At 36.9% G+C, this 24,966-nt stretch overlaps 1 protein-coding gene and 1 pseudogene across 1 annotated transcript in view; both read right to left on the bottom strand.

Moving 5' to 3' along the window:
• Positions 1 to 24,966, bottom strand: part of CDH18 (cadherin 18) — a 349,770-nt gene that overhangs the window by 216,032 nt on the left and 108,772 nt on the right. The window contains exon 3 of the mRNA XM_047860381.1: positions 16,994 to 17,113. Coding sequence (XP_047716337.1) covers positions 16,994 to 17,113 — 120 coding nt within the window. The remainder of the gene's footprint in view (positions 1 to 16,993; positions 17,114 to 24,966) is intronic.
• On the bottom strand, positions 5,575 to 6,119 carry LOC125166517 (chromobox protein homolog 3-like; annotated as a pseudogene).

Below are 24,966 nucleotides of genomic sequence, written 5' to 3'. Positions count from 1 at the left end.
TTTTTTGCATCGATCATAATTATCTTTCACATACCCTCAACCTTCAGAAAATATCTGGACCACCCCGAATTCCTGTATTAGAAGCATTTGGGGCAACAAAGGAATGAGGACTCTGTTTCCCTGCAGAGCTAAAATTGGGAGTTAGGACCTGGTAAGCAGGGGGGAAGCGTCCACCCCACCTTTTTCTTTTCTTTTCTTTTCTTTTCTTTTCTTTTCTTTTCTTTTCTTTTCTTTTCCTTTTTTTCTCTTTTCTCTTCTCTTCTCTTCTCTTCTCTTCTCTTCTCTTCTTCATCTCAGGAAAATTCAGAATACTGAGGAGAACACTTTTCTTTCCACACTACTCTGAGATAGGAGTTTGAGCCATTTATTTGTATTTTAAAGGAAGGATTTATGCCATAAAGTTAAAAGAGTTAGACACTTACAGCAAAAGAAAAAGAAAAAAAATGAGAGAAAAATAGAACAAAAATATTATTAAAATCACAATTTCATTATTCTTTTCTGATTCAGATATACAACCTGTCTAAATTCAATATATGAAAGACAGGGAAAATTCTGAAACATGAAATAATTATGGTAATAAATAAAATTAAAGTACTTATTAGAAACTGGTGTTATTTTGGAAACCACCTTCAAATCATATTGCATTCCTATAAAAATAGTGCTTTCTTCTAGATCACACAGTTCACTAATCATTATACAAGACACAAACATGAGTAATGGGAGTTCTCAAAGAGTTTGCATTCCAAGAATTTGTTTCTCAATTATATACATAGAAAACTTTTTTTTTCCTTTCTTGGTGATAGTTTCTTGGTGACCCTGAAACTTTCTAATGACTTTTTTCTTTATTTTGATGCTCAAAACAATTAGTTTTCTCAGAGGAGTTACATTTTATGTCCATCATTTGAGAAAATCCTAAATTATAATGCTACACAAATGACAGAAATGGAAAAATTTTACAAAAAAGATGTCTATAGAAGACCAGAGATGAGAAAATTCTACACAACATAATAAAAAATAATACTAATGTTACAAATTCAAAATTTGCAACAAGAGTAATACAAGAAATGTTGAAGGTGTTAAAAGGACTTCTTTAAGCTGAAAAGAAAGGGCGCTTATTAGCAAAACATACAAACAAACAAAACATATATTTATATATAAAAGACCAATTCTCATTGGAGAGGTGAATATGTAGTTAAGGTAGTAGATTAATCATTTATAAAGCTACTATTAAGGTTAAAAGACAAAAGTAGTAAAAATAATTATAACTACAAATATTACTTAAGGGATACACAAGATAAGAAGATATAAAATGTGACATCAGAAACAAGCTGGCAGTGTGGAGGAGTTAAAAGCACAGTTTGGGAATCCAATGACACTTAAGTCATTCTTTATTTAAAACAGACTGTTATAGGCCTAAGCTGTTATATGTAAACCGGATTGTAACCACAAAACAAAATCCTATAGAAGCTACACAAAGTTAAATAGGAATTAAAGCATACTACGAAAGAAAGCCAACAAACCAAAGACGGTTGCAAGAATAGAAAGGAACTATGACATAACCCGAAAACAATTAACTGAATAGGTAAAAGTATACATCGATCAATAATTACTTTAGATATAAATTGACTAAATTCTCCAATCAAAAGACACAATGTGGCTGAGTGGATAAACACAGATGCAGACACACACATACACACACACACACACACACATACACACACCAAGACCCATCTATACCCTGGCTACAAGAGATGTAAGGACACAAACTGAAAGTGGAGTAGAAAAAGATAGTCCATGCAAATGGAAACCAGAAGGAAGCTGGGGTAACTATATTCACATAAGAGAAAATAGATTTTAAAACACAAACTGCAATTAGAAACAATGAAGGACATTATGTAATGATAAAAGGGTCAATCCAACAAGGGAAGGTGACATTTGTAAATATTTGTGCACCCAACATATAAGAGAACATATGGAGAACCAACAAATATAAAGCAAATACTAACAGACCTAACGGGAGAAATAGATAACAATACAATAATAGTAGAGGACCTTAACACCCCATTTACATCAATGGATGGATCATCTAGACAGAAAATCAGTAAGGAAACATTGGCCTTAAATAACCCATTAGTCAAGATGGATGTAACGGATATACACAGAACATTTCATCCAACAGAATATATATTTTTCTCACGTGCACATATAACATTCTCCAGGATAGATATATTAGACCAGAAACAAGCCGAAAGAAATTTAAGAGGATGAAATTCTCATCAAGTATATTTCCAGCCACAATGATATGAAACTAGTAACCAATTATAAGAAATCTGAAAAAAAAGCACAGATCTGTGGAGATTAAATAACATAATATTCAGTATTCAGTAAGAAATCAAAGCAGAGATTTAAAAATACCTTGAGAACAACAAAATGGAAATACAAAATACCGAAATTTATGGTATACAGCAAAAGTAGTTTTAAAAAGAAGCTCATAAAGATAAATGCTTACTTCAATAAAAAGATAAACTTCAGACAAACAAACAAACAAACAAAAAACACCTAACTTTATACCTCAAGGAACTAGAACAAGAACAAAGCCCAAAGATAGGAGAAAGAAGAAAATAATGGTCAGAAGAGAAAAAAAATAGACACTAAAAATAGAAAAAAAAATCAGTGAAACTAAGAGCTGGATGAGAAATGAAAAAAGGAGGTGTTACAACTTGATGACACAGAAATACTAATGATCTTAAAGACTACTATAAAAATTATATGCCAAAAAATTGACAACCTAGATGAATAAATTTGTAGAAACATACAATCTACCAAGCCTGGATCATGAAGAAATAGAAAATGTGAACAGGTCAATTTCTACTAAAAAGGCTGAATGAGTAATCAAAAACCTCCTAACAAAAGTCCAGCACCAGACGTCTTCACTGAAAAGTCCACCAAAAATTCAAAGAAGAGTTAATACCAATCTTTCTCAAACTCTTCTCCAAAAACTAAAGAGAGAATGCTTCCAAACTCATTTTACACCCGCATTATCCTTAGATAAGGGCCTCATTAGAAAAGAAAATTATAGGCCAATATCCCTAAAGAATATAGATGCAAAAATCCTCAAGGAAACATTAGCAAACCAAATTTAGCCAGACATTAAAAAAGAATCACACACCATGATCGGTGGGATTTATTTCAGGAACGTCAGGATGGTTCAACATCTACAAATCAATTGGATGCACTATAGTAACAAAATGAAAAATAAAAATCATATGACCCTCTTAATAGATGCAGAAATAGCATTTGACAAAATTCCACTTTGATTTATGGTTAAAAACTCAACAAAGTAGACATGGAGGGAACATACCTCAACATAAAAAATATGACAAAACCACAGCTAACATCACATCTGTTACAAGGTGGAAAAGGGTCAGTAATCTATCTTCCAGATTGAGAAGCCACTTTATTATAAAAAACAAACAAACAAACAAACAAACAAACAAAAAACAAGCAAGCCACTCCATACCATTTACAGAGTTTTATTCAAGGTGACTTGCTGATGGGCAATTAAGTGAGCTGACAGATGATTCAGAGCGCTACCCAGCCATTTTCAGTTCCTATCTGGATCTTAATCCCCAGCCTTTATGGAATGAGGGGCATGGTGTTGAGATCACAGGGCAGTTCACTAAAGCTGCACCATCTGTGTGCATGAGGGTAGCTCTATCAGTAACCTCACGGGGCAGCATCCGTGGGCCAGAGTGGAGAAAAGGACACAGGGTCTAAGATAGAGTCTGTGTGGTCAGGACTCCTACACTCCACCCCCAACATCGTTACGGCCACAATTGATTTCTCATTTTGTCATTGCCACAAGCCCCAGCCAAATCTACATCTAATTTACATCTCACATCTATTATTAATACCCTCAGGACCTGTACTTTTTTTCCTTGCCTTTGAGAAAGCCTCTTGTTGGTTAGCATGCCAATTCTATTAGCTTCCCATCTTTTTGTTGTTGTTTTGTTTTGTTTTAAAGAAATATAAAACTATTGGCCACGGTCTACCGGTATTTACAATAAAGTAAATAGTATACAGCTGGACAATATTCTGACTACAAACTTACTGTTTTTCCTGGTTTCTCCTGAACGAGTAACTCAAATACTGAGAAGATTAAGCTGACAATAAGGTATGTATTGGGGTAAAGAAAAAACATGAAGGTCAAGAGTTTAGATCACAGAGGTCTGTCCCCCCATTTATTTTTTAATTTATTTTTTAAAAAAATTTAATGTTTATTTATTTTTGGGAGAGAGACAGAGACAGAGAGTGAGTGAGGGAAGGGCAGAGGGAGAGGGAGACACAGAATCCGAAACAGGCTCCAGGCTCTAAACTGTCAGCACAGAGCCCAATGCGGGGCTTGAACCCACAAGCAGTGAAATCATGACCTGAGCTGAAGTTGGATGCTTAACCCACTGAGCCATGCAGGTGCTCTTTGTCCCCCCATTTATTCCAGCAGGTGCTAAATTGCCAGCATCTCTCTCTGACCATCTGATTATGATCAGGTTTCCATGAACAAGTCTTCAACATTCCATGCATCATGACCTTCTTTTAGTCAATGCAGCACAGGGATTTCAACTTCTTGAAAAGGAATGGTTGACTAGAAAGAACCTTTAAATGTCCATTTAACTAAGTTTTTTTTTTCTACCTACTTAAAACACACCAGGACTTGTCTAGTTTTCTCATTTAGGTGGGGAGATTGTTGGTAGTGATAAAATTTTCCTTTTGGGGATCTTGCCAACAAACTTGCATTTGTGTGACTATAGACATGATTTCTGATATGGCTGCTTTCAAATTTCCAATTTTCATTGCTTACATCATATTTAAATTGCCCAATTAATTGCAAAATTTGAAAGGTTAAGGCTTCAGGAAAAATTTCAGTGTAAGTGATATATTTCTTAGGTTGCTGAAAATGATGGCGTCCCAGAAACATGGGATTATCCATGGTTATAAAATGCTGTTTTTATTTGGGGGAATGTTAAAAGAAAATAAAAAAAGAAAACCATTTATGTATGTATTTTAAGTATACACACAAAACCCCCCCAAATAAACAAAAAACCCAAAATAGTTCTCAGGCATATAGGAGTTAAAGACAAATTCTGATTGAGTAACAACTATGAAGGTTAGTTCAATTTTTAGAAAAATATTTAGAAAAATATTTAGAAAAGGTGTTCTCTAAAGCAGGGGAATAATATCTGGTCTCAAATATTATTTTCTGATAAAGGAAGCAACTACAGAAAGCTTGTATTTGTTCAAAGTAACCAGTCCTATAGATGCAAAAACCCCCAACAACTCCCCCAATACTATTTCAAGACACACATATCTAACTTGATTTTTCATTTGAATGTTATCTATTCACATTAATAAATCAAAAAAACAATACCCAGATTACCTATATAATATATACATATATATATACATATATATACATATACATATACATATATACATATACATATGTATACAAATGTACATATACACATATATATGTATATATAATATATATTCATACATAAAAAGCAACACAAACAATTACTGAACCTCATCCTCTGGACAAGAATGCCAAGTTAGTCTCTCTTCACAAAAAAGCAATTACAATCGGAGGACACTTCGTATTTGCCTCTTTCGCCACCACCGTCTGCCTCATCTGAATCTTTCCACTTCATCAGAAACATTAACTCTCCACTGCTGTCTGTGCACCAATTATTCGTTCAGGATCAAGACCTCTGGCAGAGCCTCTTGGTTTATCAGTAGCATCTCTTTTCTTCTTGGATTTGCTATCATCAGATTCACTGTCAGATAACGATTTTCTTTTTGCACCATCTTTTTCTTCACCAGCTTTTTGAGAATTAAGAAATGCTTCAATTAACTCTGAACAATCTAAATTTTCTTCAGGTTCCCAAGTACTGTCAGCATCTGTAAATCCCTTCCACTTCAGGAAATACTCCACCTTTCCATTCACTACACGTCAGTCGGTACTTTTTTCACCACGAATTCATCAGGCTCTACCTTTTCTACTTTTTTTACTCTTTCCATTCTGCCTCTTCCCCATTTTTTTTTTGCAATGTAGTTTTATTGGAGGCCGTTTTTTTATTGCAGACTTGAAGAGCTATTATTCACCGCCTCCAAGCTGCTCCAGGTCCCAGGTCTCAGCTTTCCATCTCAACCGAGGAATATGAGGGTCTTAATATCTTGTCTGATGGGCAATATAAGGTCTCCCACAATCCTATTAAACCAAAAAAGTCTGTAATCCCTTTACCATTTTAGGGACTGGGGAGGCTTGTATTTCAATCCATGACAGCCTTAGGCATCACTTTTGTACTACCTGATCAGATAATGCCCAGAAACTTTACTGATTGGCCTGGACCATGGAACTTGTTGGTATTTACCTCCCAACAATGTGACTTTAAGTCACGTTACAGTCACTCCTGTAATGGCACAGCTGCTGAGACAGAAAGGATGAATCATCCCAAGTTATGCAACCTGAATTCATTTGCCATTGTAGTTTAGATCGAGATCCTGTGGAACATCTACGCCCGGAATATACTAAGGAATGGGAGAAATATGCACTAGAAAACAGTGGGGAGGAAGCCTGGTGATCTTTAGGTAGAGACTAGTTCCTCAGACCTTAATAATTTGTCCCCTGCCACCATGAATAGACTTTATTTCTCCCTATGCACACACAGATAGCTGTGCATTCAGCTCTAGTTGCCTAGTAGGGCTACTTTAGTCTATTAGTGCAAGACTAATAAATGGTTAATTCCACATGGGACCTCTGGTTTCCCCCAACTGCACGCACTAGAGGACAACACTGGGCCTAATCCCTATTCTCTAGGGGTCTGGGGTATCTACCCTTGAAATTCCTCCATTAGTGGAAGAGTAATTTGGTGACACATCTGGGTTTTTTGAGCCTTCTTTCAAGGGAGTAAACTGCTTTCCTTTGGGCAACTCCTTCCATAGGTTTAGAAAGACCAGACTGGGTTGTCTGCTTATATTTTCTTTTGAGGTCCAAGACAGCATTAGATCTTGCCACCAAGGTTTACAAGAGACCTTGATGGGCCCCATCGTCACCATTTTATCATCAGTAAAGTCATTTGTTTTTCAATTATTTCCCTCATTATGGATTCCCTCCATTTCAGTGAAGTTAGTCACCATAGTTCCCACTGTAACAATGGACCGATTAACCATAGGGGCAAGATACTGAAGTCCTGTACCATGCCCCTGGGGCTCACTTTAAGATAGAGTCTTCCATATTAGAGGAAAACAATTCTTTGTCTAGGCTTCTAGAATTCGGAGTGCAAACGGCATGATTCATTGCCATTTGTTTGTGTTTTTTTTTTATGTTTATTTATTTTTGAGCCAGACACAGAGCACGAGCTAGACACAGAGGAACAGAGAGAGAGGGAGATACAGAATCCAAAGCAGGCTACAGGTTCTGAGCTGTCAGCATAGAGCCCGACCCAGGGCTCAAACTCACAGACTGCGAGGTCATGACCTGAGCCGAAGTCAGGCGCTCAACTGTCTGAGCCACCCAGGCGCCCCTCATTCATGTTGAAAGTATAATTTCTTTTAGTTCTTCCATAGAATTCCAGCGATACAGAGGGGAGAACACAGCCCCTTCACTAGGCCAGGTTATCTTGATGCTAGCATTTACCTAATCGATCAGATTAGCTAAGCACCTGCTATTCTCACCCATGCCTGGGGTATATAGTTTTTGTCACAAGGGAGGTCCAGCAGTGGCTGAGGCCGTTGTTAACATCTGAAATGCATTTAACATAACACCATCTCCTGCAGTATCCAAGAGTGGTAACACACAAGCAGCAGCCTCTTCTCTGCCCTTTTGCTTAAAGTGCCTGTTAGCTCCACCAATTCAGCTGCAGAATGTTCCCTCATTGTTTTCTGACTAGTAGGAATTTCTTCTCAGTTATTCCCAGGCTCATGAGTGGGCTGGGTCTTTGTTTGAATCAAAATTCCTTCCTGGAAATCATTTTCTTCCTCTTGATAGGGAAAACATCTGTTATAAGCTGGCCGACAGGACTCATAGGTGAATTCCAGCCCCTGCCTGAAGACTCCCCTTCCGGGTTCTTCTTCCCACCCTGCTTGCCTCTGGGGCCAAAATGCTACTAATGAGGAATGTAGAAGTAACAGACTGTAAGTTGTCCCCTCTGCTATGCTCCGGGCTCAGACCTCTGGAGAATGATCTCCTCTGAGCCCACAGGTGTAAAATAAACCTCCTGCCTTCCAAGATCTCTGAGTGCCGCTTGGTTCTGCTGGGTGATCCAGACCAGTTTCCATAACACTCCATGATAATATCCTCATCAGAGAGGTCATTACCCCAGGGATCTCATGATTTCCGGTCCCAGTTCTCCTGAGATATAATAGTTCTCTCTCTAGTGTGTGGTAACCTGTGCCCATACACCTTACATGCCATAATTTCTAACCGTTCCTCCTGCCTTTGAATTCTTTTGAACATGAGGTCTGTATTAGAGGAACATGCAGCTTGTATGTCTTTTCCAGAGCCAATGCTTCTTGGATCTGTTCCAATGCTCTCCTTACTCATAATTCCTTTTCTGTGGTGAATCTTAAGGCATGGGGCAATGGCCAAGCTGTGGTTGCAATAGCTTGATCACTTTCCCTTCTCTACTGCCTTTTCCCTACTATTTTGAATAGAGTATCTAACAATCCCTTATGTGTTTGGGGGGTGCCATACTGGTCCTAAATGCCCAGAAATGCTGACCAAGATTCCCCACAAGGAGGTGGCTGGCCAACCTGGTTTTTCCCCTACATGTAAAGGGCTTCCAGGTCCCCCCCCCCCCTCCCCCCGCTTGCTCACCCTGGGCATGACAAGGAGCTTTAGCCTGGCCTGGTCTTTTTACTCATGCTTGTTTTCTTTTCCAGTATCTTGCTAAGTATGCAAATTATTACAAGTTGGAGGAGGGCCAGACTGAGAAGATAGTTTGATACCAAAAAACCAAGCAAGCCATTCCATAATACTATGCAGAGTTATATTCAGGGTAACTTACTGATGGGGCAATCAGGCAGTTAGATGACCCAGAGCAGCTACTCTCAGCCCCTATTCTCTGTTGCTACCTGGGCCTTAGCCCCCAGTCCTTAAGGAATTATGGCCATGGTAGTGAGGTCACAGGGTAGTTACGTGAGTCTGTGCCATCTGTGGGTCAGAGGATCTCCATTACTTATCTAAAATGGTATCATCTATGCACCAGAAGGAGAAAACAAGATGGAAGGCCAAAGGTGAACTCAGTGTTCTCGGCACTTCTACAATACTCAACAGGAAAAAGCTACAACCTTTTCCTCTCATACTAGGAGCAAGACAGGGGTACCCACTCTCACCATTTTTATTCAGCATGGTACTAGAAGTCCTAACCAGGGCAATTATGCAAGAAGTAAAAGGCATCCAAATTGGAAAGGAAGAAGTAAAACTGTTACTATTTGCAGACGAAAAGCTGTTATACATAGGAAACCCTAAAGACTCCAACAAAATGGTTAGAACTAATAAAAGAATTCAGTAACGTTGCAGGATAGAAAATCAATATGCAAAAATCTGTTGCATCTCTATACCGTAATGACAAAGTCAGAAAGAAAAATTAGTAAAACAAACTCTTATAATTGCATCAAAAAAGAAGAAAATACTTAGGAATAAATTTAAGCAAGCAGGTAGAAGATCCATACACTAAAAACTGTAAGTAATTAGTGAAAAACGTAGAAGGAACAAATGAATGGAAATACATTTCATGATATAGCTTAGAAGAATCAATATGTTAAACTATACATCCTATCCAAAGGATGAATCTATAGATTCAGTGCAATCCCTACCAAAATTCTAGTGGCATTTTTCATAGAAATAGAACAGACAATTCTAAAGTTCATAAGACCCAAAATAACCAAAGCGGTCTTTTAAAAAAAATTAAAGTTTATTTATTTTTGAAAGAGAGAGAGAGAGAGAGAGAGAGACAGAGACAGAGACAGAGAGATTAAAAACACAAGGCGGGGACTCAGAGAGAGAGGGAGACACAGAATCCTAACCACTCAGCACAGAGCCCAATGTGGGGCTCAAATCCATGAACCACAAGATAATGACCCGAGCCAAACTACATTATAAAGGTATAGTAACAAAAACAATATTGTAATGACATAAAAACAGACATATAGATTTGTGGAACAGAATAGGGAGCCTATAAATAAATTCACACATATATAGTCAATTAATACATAACAAACGAGCAAAAAATATGCAATGGGGAAAGGACAGTGTCTTCAATAAATGGGGTTTGGAAAACTGGACAGCCACATGCAAAAGAATGAATTTGGACTGCTTTCTTACAGCATACACAAAAATTAACTCAAAATGAATTAAAAAGATGAACATAAGACCTGAAACTACAAAACTTCTAGAAAAAAACATAGGCCGTATCTTTCTTGACATAGGTCTTGGCAATGATTTTTTTTTTTTACTCTGACACAAAGATAAAAGCAACAAATGCGGGGCGCCTGGGTGGCGCAGTCGGTTGAGCGTCCGACTTCAGCCAGGTCACGATCTCGCGGTCCGTGAGTTCGAGCCCCGCGTCGGGCTCTGGGCTGATGGCTCAGAGCCTGGAGCCTGTTTCCGATTCTGTGTCTCCCTCTCTCTCTGCCCCTCCCCCGTTCATGCTCTGTCTCTGTCCCAAAAATAAATAAAACCGTTCAAAAAAATAAATAAATAAAAGACAGTCACATCATTTAAAATCCGACCGATGATTAAAAAAAAAAAAAAGCAACAAATGCAAAAATAAACAAGTGAGACTACATCAAACTCTAAAGCAACTGCACAGCAAAGGAAACCATGACAAAATGAAAAGGTAACCTATGGAATGGGAGAAAATATTTTCAAGTCCTATGTCTGATAAGGAGTTAATATTCAAAATACACCAAGAACTCATACAACTCAATAGCAAAGAAAAAGCCAAACAACCCAATTATAAAATGGGCAGAGCACATTTAAAAGTTGCCAGGAGAGTCCATCTTGAAAATTCTCATCACACACACACAAAACAGCTGCAACTTATTATGGCGATGGATGGTGACTAGACTTGATGGTGGTCATCATTTCACAGTGGACACAAGTGGCAAATCATTATACTGTACACCTAAAACTAATATAATGTGTTTTAGTGATACTGATTTTTTAAGTGGGCAGAAAACCTGAATATTTTCCCAAATATGATATACAGGTGGCCAAGATACAGGTGGCCAAGATGTACAACATCACTCATCATCAGGGAAATACAAATCAAAACCACAATGGGCTATCACCTCACACCTCTTAGAATGAATGTTATCAAAAAGACCAGAAATAAGTTTTGGTGAGAATGTACACAAAAGGGAATCCCTTCATGCTGTCGGTGTGAATGTAAAATTGGTACAGCTTCTATGTAAAACAGGATAAAGTTTCCTCTAAAAGCTAAAATTAAATCTATCAGATGATCCAGCAATTCTACTTCTGGATATTTATCAAAAAAAAAAACACCAAAAACATTCATTTGAAAATATATATGTATATTTGAAAAAAGAAAAAAAAAATATATATATATATATTCACTGCAACATTATTGACAAAGGCCAACATACGGTAACATCTTAAGTATCTATCAACGGATGAATGGATAAAGAAAATGTAATGTATATATATGCAATAAAATAATATACTGAAATATTAGGCATGAAAAAAGAATGAACATTTGCCATTTGTAACATATATATATGCATATATATGTATATATGTGTTTATATATGTGTGTGTGTGCATATATATATTTATATGTGTATATATGTACATATATATGCACACACATACAATAACACAATATACTTAAATATTTGTCAGTCATGAAAAAAGAATGGACTCTTGCCATTTGTAACATATATATGTGTGTGTGTGTGTGTGTGTGTGTGTACACACACATACAATAATACAATATACTGAAATATTTTTCAGTCTTGAAAAAAGAATGAAATCTTGCCATTTGTAACAGTACAGATGGACCTAGGCGGTAGTAGGAGAGTTATCTGACGTCTATACTGTATATAGTTTACTTACTACATCTTGATGGCAGTTAAAATTATTTTTCACATATGCATATTCAGTGGCGTGTCAGAGAAAATTATCTTTGGTTCTATTCTCTGATTCCCCCCAAATATCAACAATTAATGTACCTTTTGATATTCAAGTCAGTGTGAACAATCTCCTTTTCCAGCTTAGTATTGGCAGTGGAACTGAAAATGACTCCTTAAATACAGAAAGCACTGCGCTCTCTCTCTCTGGACCATGTGTCCTGGGTTGAGAGGAATAAAAGTAGTCTAGGAGCTCCATGTCTATGCCTGTGTGGGAAGTGCACAGTGCTGGGAAGGGGATTTACCGGTCTGCAAAGCTCGTTTCACAAAAGTCCAGGTATCAGCACTGCATGTGTTTGCACATAAAAAAATTACTCAGAGTGACTTCACTGCCAGGCTTTTGCTCACCAGTTTTTCCCATGCGACTTTCACCTTGTGTGCTCATTGTCCCACGATTACAAGATAGTTGCTGTACCCCCAGGGATTATGCATATGTGTAAATCCAGAAGGTGGGAAACCAAAACGACGAAGCATTGGCACCTATATAGAGATATCAAAAAGCCTCTAGTGGTGTTTCTTTTATAGCTCACTGGCTAGAAGTGTGTCACGAGAGCAACAGGGAGGCTGGGAAATCTAGCTTCTTAAGTGAGTATGCTGTTACAATGAGCAAAGTTAGAATTCTAATAGGACCAACAAAGTGGGAAATTGTTATTGAGTGAACAACCACTGGTGTCAACTGTCTATTTCTTAAATGCTATCTAAAATGGACTTCTTGGGGCGCCTGGGTGGCTCAGTCGGTTAAGCGGCCCACTTCAGCTCAGGTCATGATCTCACAGTCCGTGAGTTCAAGCCCCACGTTGGGCTCTGTGCTGACAGCTCAGAGCCTGGAGCCTGTTTCAGATTCTGTGTCTCCCTCTCTCTGACCCTCCCCTGTTCATGCTCTGTCTCTCTCTGTCTCAAAAATAAATAAACGTTAAAAAAATTAAAAAAAAATACAATAAAATGGACTTCTTGTGTTAAACCCCATACACTCTTACACTTTCAGGATCTTCTTAGAATTCTTCTCTAAAAAAAATAAAGTGATACATAATTTCTTTCAGTAATTAGGAAACCTGACACAGTTCTGAATTAATGCATTAGTTTTTCTCTAAAGAAACAAATTCTTCAGCACTAGGCTCACTATTTTTGTCTATGTGCAGCTAATTGTAGGAACTTATTTGAAAATGTATCTACAACGATTTGTGCAATTATTATTGTTATATCAATTAGAGAGGGCTATTGGATGAGACAAATTGACAAAATATATTCTGCTATGGACAAATTTTCTCCTTTTGCAGATTTTTTGGACCATAAATTAAATATTTTAACTGCTTGGCTATCGATAAGCAAAATATTGCGTTTGGGAAAATAAAGTCATTCTCAATTAGAGTTTCATATGGAATTATGCAAAATTAACATTGAAATTCATAAAACTTTTAAAGATGCTTTACATCTTTTAACCAAATATATAGTGATCTTCCACAAGCAATTTTTTGTTCGTTGTTAAAATAAAATAAAATTGAAAAGGTTAAATAGAAACAAAGTTGCTGATGACTTTAATTACATCATGCACACCGGAGAAACTATGTTGAAAGCCTTGTTCAATTACATCCTAAGAAACTCACCGAGGCCTTCCCCTGAGTGCATTTTTATAGCTGATTGATTTCTGCTACAAGATGTTAAGGAAAGTTCTTTTTAGAGAATCAGAGCTATTGTGGGTCAGGACTTGTGCATTAATGACAATTGTTTCCTGGACAGCATGTCACTTTATCTCATCTAGAGACACTATTTTCAGCTGGGACAGTCATTTCTAAGGATAAAATGTTGGTTATTTTCACGTCTAACTTACTTCCTTTTATTTATTTTTTTTAACTTACTTTCTTTTAAATTGTCATCCCACATTTTCTAAAAGTATATTTTTCTTAATAAGAATACTTAAAAAACTTTCTTTAAATGCCTGAAAAATGTAATTTAGCGATATATAATATGTAGAATTCACATTTTGTATAGTTAATGTGGACTAAAAATTCTTTCAAACAATTTTTTTTCCTGTTTCAGTTAAGACTATTTCAAACCCTTGTGATGGCACACTATGCAATTTTGGAAACTCTTTTTAATCTTAAAAAAAAAGTGGGGACATGGGGAACCTGGGTGGCTCAGTTGGTTAAGTGTCTGACTTCAGCTCAGGTCATGATCTTACAGTTTGTGAGTTCAAGCCCTGCATTGGGCTCTGTGCCAACAGCTCAGAGCCTGGAGCCTGCTTTGGATTCTGTGTCTCCCTGTCTCTCTGACCGTCCGCCACTCGCACTCTGTCTCTCTCTCAAAAATAAACAAACATTTTTTTTTTTAAAAGGGGAGGGACACTAGAAATTGACTACCTACCTATATCTTTCCTAGGACTGGGCTAAGAACATTGCATGAAGTTTCTCATTGGATTTAGTTGTTATTCTAAATTTCTATGCAAGTACACAGGGGCATATAATTTAAGTCACTTGACCAATTTATCATGATATTACGTAACATCCTAGGATTTGATCATGAAGCATCCTTAAATCATTCTGGAATAAACCTTAGTATTTTAGAAAAATAACAATTAAGAATTACTGCACTATACTATATTAATTACAGTATAACATCACTGTCCTGTTACGTGTGGAATGTCTGTTATCAGTGCAGAAGTGTTTGAGAAAGATTTCAAGCCCAATGTCTACCCTTTTTTAGAAACATGTAGCAGAAACTCTTTGATATCTAAAATGCTGTAAAAGTGTTGAAAAGAAAAGAATATCTAGTATGCTCCTTGTATATAATTAAAAGGTAGGATTTTTTAGTCTCATTTTTTATGTGTCTGCAAATTAAACATAGAATTTAACAACAGAAATGTTCTGAAATGTTATACTTTTCTTTGAAATATTCATTATTTATTGGGTAAAAATATATGAAGGCTGTGTGAAAATTGACTCAACTCGAAATATAAGTACATCTATATTAAACCAGATAACTCTTCTAATAGTCTTTGTTAGCAGTGGTAAAAACTCATATGAGTATCATTCATACATAGATGCCATTCTTGACTATTGCTGATTTTTTATTTTAAAAAATAAAATATTTTTATTTATATTTTTAAGCTTCTTTATTTGTATTGAGAGAGAGAAAGAGAGATCATGAATGGAGGAGGGACAGAGAGAATGGGAGAGAGAGAATCCCGAGCAGTCTCCGTGCTGACAGCACAGAGCCCAATGCAGGGCTTGAACCTATGAACCATGAGCTTATAACCTGAGCCAAAAGCAAGAGTCGGATGCCTACCTGACTGGGTCCCCCAGACCTCTCAAGAATTTGCTTATCTGATACTTATTTTAGTTCACATTGTATTATTTTTTATCATCTCCTGATTTTTAGTTTTTACCTCATTTTATTATATATTTATTTTATAATTATAATGCATATAATACAAGGATCTACTTGTATGTATGTATTCTGCTTTTGCCTAGCTCTGAACATATTCTTCATTATTTTCTTTATAAATTATAATAACTAAGGGATTAACAGTATGCCTGAGATCCATTATTGTCCCATATACTTACTTATGGGTGGGAGCACACCGGGGGAAGAAAGAAGACAAATAACCTGGTGGAATTCTCTTGAAAACATGATTCTGACAATACTCTTAGCGTTCAAATGGTATTAGTTACTGGGAATGTGCTAGCATCTTTTCAGCTGGATGTACCTCATCTAAGATAGTGGTAAACAAACCTGAGATGCATAAATTTATGAAGCAGGGTCCCTTAAAAAATGTTTTGTATGCCATGTCATTATGTGAGCATAAGGGGATATTACAACCAAACATAGCTTTCTTCTGTGTTAGTTATGTGCCTGTGTCCATTACGTCTTGATAATCCCACATGTTAATCTGATTCAGAATGAATCTAATGTAACTAGAAAGGATTTAGGAACCTCTGGAATATCCTGGATCTCTCTCTTCATCTGTGCCTCATGACTATCTTTAAACTATGAGTAAAATGTGAAACTCATTTCTTACTGTACATTTGGCTACATTCAAAATCAATGTATGTTTAGTCACATTTTTATTAACAAATTATTTGTCAATGGGGCCACGAACTTTTATGTGGTTTTTAGATTATGCTGCTGTAACATGATCCTATAATGCATTCCCATTTTGACATCACATAACACGCTATCATTGTTTAGGACAGAAAAAGGAGAGGAAAGAGAGCAGAATACCTATTTTTCCTGAAAAAAAAAAAAACATTTTCTATGTTTTTGTCTTCACTCTCAGTTAATTTCTCTAATATAAGGCAATATTTGAAGAGTGACGAAATTTCCAACTACGAAAAAATGTCAGTTCTAGACACAGTAGTTCCCCCAATGTAATATATGACAACTTATGTGACAATAAAATTCAAATAAAATAGGGAAACGTCCAATGAATATTTACCCTTTTTGGCAAAGACTTAAAACTAATATGTAATTAATATAAAAAATACACTTGAAAATCTCACTTGATGTAATACTCCACATTTGTTTTAAGCAGAGAGTAATTGTTGCAGGGATATGCAAAGATCAACTTTTTACTGGTATGGGTATAAATGATGGATAATCAAAATATTAAGCAAAACAGTTATTTTATCTTCAATGATTCAGTTACCTCATTTTAGAAAAAGTGAGGACACTTTAAAATGTGCTAAAATAACAATTCCGAAGTACGAAAGTACACAGAGATAAAAATATTGGTTTCTTTTTTATTTTAGCACACATCTGCACATAAATTGCACATAGATGCACTAACCTGTTTTAGGGTCTACGGAGAAGTAGGGCTGTCCCTGGAGAATACTATAAACCACCCGCGCACTGTTTCCATAGGTAGGGTCATCTGCATCAGTAGCTGTAACCTGTAGAACAGAGGTACCTGTGAATTCAGGAAAACAAATTTTAGTGTGTGGTAACATTTAGCACATGCTCTGTACACAGAAAAAGGTTATTCTTCAAAACCTATGGAATGCTATAAGAGACGTATCCTACTAAATTTAACTCTTGGATTTATCTATCAAACCCTTGCTTTTTTCCCATGACCACAACTGTACCAATGAGAGGCCGAAGTAGAATATTTGGTCTCCAATATTTTAATATAGTTCTTTCTGTGCTGTCAACACTGTGGAGAGCTTCCTCTGACACTCACATAATCGGGGTTGGGTTGGGTTGATGATCAAGGATCAAGCGGGTACTCAATGATGGGGTAAAGTTAAAGGTATGGTGAGGACATATGTTGCATGTTACATGATGATTCAGGAAATGGGAGGTGGGGTGGTTTGTGATTAGGTTGGAATGTGGGTGAGTTGACATTAAATTATCAATGGCATCAAAACAGCACGTTCAAACCATTTTCATTCATTTATGCCCTTTTTATTTCTTACACAGACTATTAATGAGTCTCCTGACTGGTCTCCAAGGCTCAGTTTTCATTCCTTTAGATTCTTATAAACAGTACCAACATAATCATCTTTCTACAATGAGTATCAAAATATGCCTATTTTGCTGTTTTTTTTTAAATTAAAGTGTACTTTTTTTTAATTTTTTTTTAACGTTTGTTTATTTTTGAGACAGAGAGAGACAGAGCATGAACGGGGGAGGGTCAGAGAGAGAGGGAGACACAGAATCTGAAACAGGCTCCAGGCTCTGAGCTGTCAGTGCAGAGCCCGACACGGGGCTCGAACTCACCGACTGCGAGATCGTGACCTGAGCGGAAGTCGGACGCTTAACCGACTGAGCCACCCAGGCGCCCCTAAAGTGTACTTTAAAGTGTAACTTTAAAATATTGTATTTTGAGGTAGTAAAATTAGTGGACAAATTATGCTGGTTTCTTTTATGTTTATTAAAATACTGTTTGCATAATTAGATACATTTATATCATATTTTAGTTATTCCCAAATGAAAACTGATCTAGGAATAACAAGACAACCATCTATTAAGGGCTATGTAACATCACTGTAAAATTAGTGGGTGAAGAGCTCTCTTATTCATAAAATGTACTTGATGAATCATCTAATAGTGCATACTTGATATTTTATTCTGCCTAACTGGAAAAGATTCCACTACTAATTCATGTTATGTAGCAAACAAAATATTTCCACAATCAACTAAGCCTGTGTGCAATCCTGCATTCATTTTGGTCCTTGACTATGGAGGCACTGGCAATTTTCAGTCTTTTAGTCATGACTTCAATTATTTAGGTATGGCACTTACTGAGGGTCAACTATCTGTTTAAGGACAAAGATTTTACTTCCAAGTGGAAATGCAGATGCAACTTTAAGCAAAGCTTGTTCTTCAAGGGATACTAGAAAACTTAACAGAATTAGTCTGCCGTGTTCACCTGAGAATCCTTATTAGCAGATTATAAATGTATACGGACTTTTAACAATATGTTAGGATTCTGGCCTCTAAGTAGCAGTTTTACATTGAGATTATAAGTGGAAATATGGTAAGTAGCTACACATACTCAGAAAAGGAGGACTGTGTGATGTCTAAAAGTAATCTCTAAGAATGAAAACACGCAGTGGTGACACTAAATGCGGCAAGAACACTCAGAAACTAGGTCACTTGTACACCACAGGTGGAAGTGTACATTTAGCAGATTTCTATAAAACCAAACACACATTTGCCACACAACCCAGCAAACTGTACTCTTGGGCATTGATGCTAAAGTCATGAAAATGTATGTTCACCTAAAACCGTGTTTGCAAATATTCATATATATTCGCAGCAACATTATTTGTAGTAGCCACAAACTGGAAACATCCCGGATGAACTCTACTGGGAAAAACAGCTAAAGAATTACTGTGCATTCATAGTATGGAATACTACTCAGCAATAAAAATAAGCACCCTGTTGATATATGCAACAAGTTGGATGAATCTTTAGGGGATTACACCTGGTGGGGGGAAAAAAAAACAATCCCAAAAGGTGACATATTGTAAGATTCTGTTCATTTCACATTCTTGAGTTGATGAAATTTTAGAAACTGATAACGGATTAGTAGTTGCCAGTTTCAAGGAGAAGAGATGGAAGTAAGTGAGATTGGCATATAAAACAGCAACAGGAAGGATCCTCATAATGTTGGAACTGTTCAGTATTTTGATGATGGTGTGGCTACATAAACATACACAGGTGATAAATTACATAGAACTAAACATTCATCCAAGTAAAACTGGGGGAAATCTAAATAAGATTTGAAGATCAAATAATTTCGACTACCTGGATATGATATTTTGTATAGTTTTTCAAGATGATAATTTTGTATGTTATATCACTGAAAAAAAACTGAGTTAAGGATACAAAGGATATGTCCATATCGTGTCTTTTGTTTTTAATTTTTTAATGTTTATTCTTGAGAGAGAGAGAGAGAGAGAGAGAGAGAGAGAGAGAGGAGGGGCAGAGAGAGACGGAGACACAGAAATAGAAGCAGGCTCCAGGCTCCGAGCTGTCAGCACAAGGCCCAATGCGGGGCTCTAACCAATGAACCATGAGATCATGACCTGAGCCGAAGTTGGACCCTCAACCGACTGAGCCCCCCAAGAGCCCCTGTCCATATCATTTCTAATGGCTGCATGTGAATCCATAATCTCACAATTAAAAGTTCAAATGAAAAACAAAACCACTCCCTTGCTTCAATGATATTCCACTCTTAGAAAGCCTTGTTGTTGTTTTTTTTTAATTTTTTTTCAACATTTATTTATTTTTTTGGGAGAGAGAGAGACAGAGCATGATGGGGGAGGGGCAGAGAAAGAGGGAGACACAGAATCGGAAGCAGGCTCCAGGCTCTGAGCCATCAGCCCAGAGCCTGACGCGGGGCTCGAACTCACGGACCGCGAGATCGTGACCTGGCTGAAGTCGGACGCTTAACCGACTGTGCCACCCAGGCGCCCCAGAAAGCCTTGTTTAGGCTTGTGTGAGCACCATGATTTTCCTCATTGCAGCACTGCACGTCCTATCTCCATTACACTTAGAGGAGTGAGTTTGTTCACTGCCTCTTTCACTCCTAGTTCTAATTATTAGTATGATGTTTATAGAGTGTTAATGAGTTTTTCTGTGATGTCACAAAATTCATTGAATACTTCATATTTATCTCTCCAACCTGTTCAGAGAATACCAATCTCCAAATAAATAAGTCTACAATAGGTTTAGGAGCCATTTTTGTTGGAGCCACACTGAAAAAAAAAATTGAAATACGTAGTAAGTGCCCAGACAAGCTCTGTAAAAAGCCCATGACGTGGCTAACGTGCTATAAAATTATATCGGTCAAATCTTTGATCTGATAGGAAAAATGCTGATCGCACCTGGCAGATAGGGGTTACTGAGATTCAGATAGGAGAGAAGAGTATAGATAGAAAGTATTAGAATAATAGTCATCTTTGGGGCACCTGGGTGGTTCAGTTGTTTAAGCGTCCAATTGTGGCTCAGGTCATGATCTCTGCAGTTGGTGGTTTCGAGCCCCACATCGGGCTCCGTGCAAACAGCTCAGGGCCTGAAGCCTGCTTCGGATTCTGTGTCTTACTCTCTCTCTGCCCCTCCCCAGCTCGTGCTCTGTCTCTCTCTCTCTCTCTCTCTCTGTCTTATAAAAATAAATAAACATTAATAGAATTTTAAAAAATAGTCATCTTTTAAGGAGCCACACTTATAAAATCCTCAGGTTTTAAAATCTGCTCTGGCCTTGCAATAGTTATTCAGGTTTTAAACAGTTTTTAATGTCTTAAAAACAGTCCCCAGTCAACCATTCCATAGAGAAATCTGATAAAGACAAATTGTGCAAGGTAACACCTCATTTGCGGTAATAGGCTGGGTCACCACATGACAAAAAAAAAAAAAAGAAAGAAAAAAAATTCTTCTGCTTGGCTTAAAGTGTCTATAAAAGTTCAGTCTTGCTACATGAAAGCTGAAAGGCATGAATGGAGTGACAAGTGAAATACAGAACAATAAGAAAAGGAGAAAGAAAAGAAAGAAAGGTAGCCTGCTGGTATTATGTAAGTGATGGTTTAAAGTAGCACCAAGAAATGAGCAGAGAAGGGATCCTGGGAAGAGAAAGCAAATATAACAACCCTATATCCTGGTCAAAATGTATGGTCATTAACAGTTATACACATCTCTATAGAGTAGGTCTCATAGGTGTTGGGCAATTCTAATGTGCATGAAGCAAGGGAGAGGAAATTACCTGTGTCACTCTACTTTGGTGGCATCTGAAGGTATGAGGACACCACTCTTCATACACAGATTGCTGGCTGAAGGGAACACACGTATATGTACAGCATATAGCCCAACCAAAAATCAGCCTGCCCCTGATACAGTAAGGGTCAAAATAAATAGCGAGGATGGAAAATAAGTCCTTTGCCCAATTGTTGAAGGATTTCTTACAAGGAGAATTGGTAGGGAAGTTTCAGGCCCAAAGAAAAATATATACATATCTTACTTTCTTACGTATCTGAAACCTAGATGGCGACATTTTAAGAACCCTTAAGTGCTTTGGGGAGTTCTTTTACATTAGGAAAAAAAACTTTTTTTTTTCATTAAAAAATAGATAACCTAAAAAATAGAACCCTTCAGGGTGTCTGTTATGAATTGAATTGGTTCCCTTCAATGTTCATGTGTTGAAGTTCTAGACTCCAGGACGTCATGGCCATCTTATTTGGAAATAGGGTCACTGTAGGCATAATTAATTAAGATAAAGTCCTACTACTCTAATACGACTGGTGTCCTTATAAAAATGAGGAATGTGGAAACACACGCACACACACACGCACGCACGCACGCATGCACACAGAGTACTTTACATGAAGATGAAGACAGATATTGGGGTGATTCTTAAACAAGAACTGAAAGGAAAAATTTCCAGCAAAGCACTAGAAGCTGAAGGGGAGGCTTGGGACAAATGTCTTTCCAGTACTTTAGGAGGAAACATGACCCCGCTAACACTTTAGTCCTCAGACTTCTAGTTTTGAGAACAGGGAAACAAAATTTGTTTTGTTGTTTAAGTTGCTTGGCTTGCCAGTACTTTCTTACAGGAGCCTTAGCAAACTAATAAAATGTGTTACAGTGTCAGTGGGAAGAAATTACATTTATTCTCAGGATTTACAGGTGTTCTTTAACTGAATCTGTCAAAGAATCTAAAGTTACAAGTCACAGATGCGCGCGCGCGCGCGCACACACACACACACACACACACACACACACACACAAAGATGGTAATTCCCTATGCTATGTGATACCAGCTATATCATAAATGAGATACAATAAAAGTTATTCTCATAAGTTGATAAAAGTAGGTAGAAATTAATGGTGTCTGACTTTTTTAAAACATTAGGCACTACTAGTGATATACTTTTTGGCATTTTTTCAGTAAGTTAATGAGATATATTGGTTATGTTAATGAAGAGTTTTTCTTCCTGGTTAAAAAGAGAAAACAAATCAGTATTTATTCTAAGAAGGGTATCCCACATTGGACAATTCAATTCCTTTATTCATACTATGTCCCCCAATTGTATGCATAGTGGAAAAATTATTATTCTTTATAATGTTGTATTTCCAAACGAAAATATATGAAGTAATGACAAAAATTACATTATTCTACAATATTAAAATAATCTATTTTTTCTAGAAATTATTATATATTGGTCAATATATATTCAACCGGTAGCCCCTTCTGTTTATAACTGGCTTCCAATCAAAGAAAACTTTAAAAGTGCTTTATAAGCTTTAATTTTACAACTATTTCCTATTTAAAAAAAAAACCACAAAAGCTTTTTAAAGCTTCACTGGCTATTTAGTGTACAAAATTTTCATCTTAAATATTTCCTGTGGCACATACTTAACTGTTCCCATGCTAGGGATTAGTACCTTTCAGCTGATGTTGTATACAAATTTGAAAAAAAAAATAATAGATTAAAGTACATAAAAAAGCTTTCAAGATATCTTTTCTGCAATAAAATTTAAGCCTTGTTTCCTTTGGGAATTGCTCTGTGTCACTCTTTTCATTTGGTTTTTTTTTTGTACTACAGCTTTATAAATAGCACACATTTTAGAAAGTTACATATCAATGGAGAAGCAGAAAGAGTGGACTTTTTGAAAGTCTCTAAAGACCAATCTGAAATATTTAATAAGGCATTTTAATACAAGCAAATATTCTCTGAGATTGCAAATTGTTATGCATGATTTGTCAGGGTTCACAGCTCTGTTAAAATATCAAGTGAATCAATGTTGAGCAAGAACTCTGAGTAAAAATAAGCTAAGGATTTATGTAGGCAGAGAATCTCTCTGAAGGAATCTCTTAGGGCTTAATTCTCAGAAGATTTTTCCAGGGAGTGTGAAAAAGCAATAGTCATCAAGGTACAACTAAAATTTCATTCTACACAGGAGGACTGTAATTTCACCAACAGAGCAATAACACAGGATTCCAGCCATTGTGTAATTTGATAAAGCTTTGAGTATTCACCCAGGAGTCACTGGATTTTTAAAAAATCCTTCTGCAAGAACACTTCTGAAACATCTGGTACCAAAACAAAAATCACTATTGTAACTGTGTATTATTTTTTTTTTAATTTTTAAAAAGTTTATATATTTATTTTTGAGAGAGAGAGGGGGAGAGAAGGAAGAGGAGTGTGAGTACGGGAGGGGCAGAGAGAGCGGGGGAGACAGAATCTGAAGCAGGCTCCCTGCTGTCAGCTCAAAGCCTGACACAGGGCTCAAACCCAAAACAGTGAGATCATGACCTGAGCTGAAATCAAGAGTTAGATGCTTAATAGACTGAGCTACACAGGTAACCCTGTAACTGTGTATTTTAAATCATGGCCATCATAAGTTCTGTGTACTTTCAACTAGAACCCTTTTATGGAACTGCATAATGTGAAATTTCACATTATTCAAGTAAATTTTATTGTATATTCCTTAAAAAGAAAAAGAATAATAATTCAGGAAGTAACATGAATTTAGTACCAATTATATGAAAAACACTCTGCTCTATGACATTTAATTTTTTTAGGTTTCTTTCTTTCTGAGACAGAGACAGAGTGTGATCAGGGGAGGGGCAGAGAGAGAGGTAGACACAGAATCTGAAGCAGGCTCCAGACTCTGAGTTGTTAGCACAGAGCCCGCTGCGGGGCTCAAACCCACAAACTGTGAGATCATGATCTGAGCCGAAGTCGGACGCTTGACCCACTGAGCCACCCAGGTATCCCTCTGTCATTTAATTGAATAATTAGATCAATCTACTGAGAAAATTACATTTAATGCCATTTTACAGATGAGGGCATTGAGGTCCAAAAAGGTTGTGTAGCTGACATTTAGAAAAGGCGGAATTCAAGCCTGGTCTTATCTGTGTTGATATGTGACATTCTTTCCCCTACCATCTATTTCTCCAACCAGTCATGATGGAGTTTAATAGTTCCATTGAGTTCAATAGTTACAGTGTCTTCACCTGTGTGTGTGTGTGTGTGTGTGTGTGTGTGTGTGTGTGTGCGCGTTTCCTTGGTGGTATGTAATGGCCATCCAACTGCATCTATTTGGGGGAGAGGTAGCATTAAATTTCTACCCTCTGCCTACATGGTGAAAGGCCAATTCAATAAAGACATCTTGTAACATAAAGATGTGTCTGGACTACTTAGCAGAAGTAATCTCCAGGTACCGACAATACTGCTGTGCCCTTCTAGAATCTTCCTTACCACCTAAACAAAGGTGGGGACTAGAGGAAAACTGCAATGCAGAAGGAAAGGTGTGCCT

This window comes from Prionailurus viverrinus, chromosome A1 (genome assembly GCF_022837055.1).
Source record: "Prionailurus viverrinus isolate Anna chromosome A1, UM_Priviv_1.0, whole genome shotgun sequence".
Classification (NCBI taxonomy): domain Eukaryota; kingdom Metazoa; phylum Chordata; class Mammalia; order Carnivora; family Felidae; genus Prionailurus; species Prionailurus viverrinus.
This window is presented reverse-complemented; position numbering and strand designations above follow the sequence as displayed.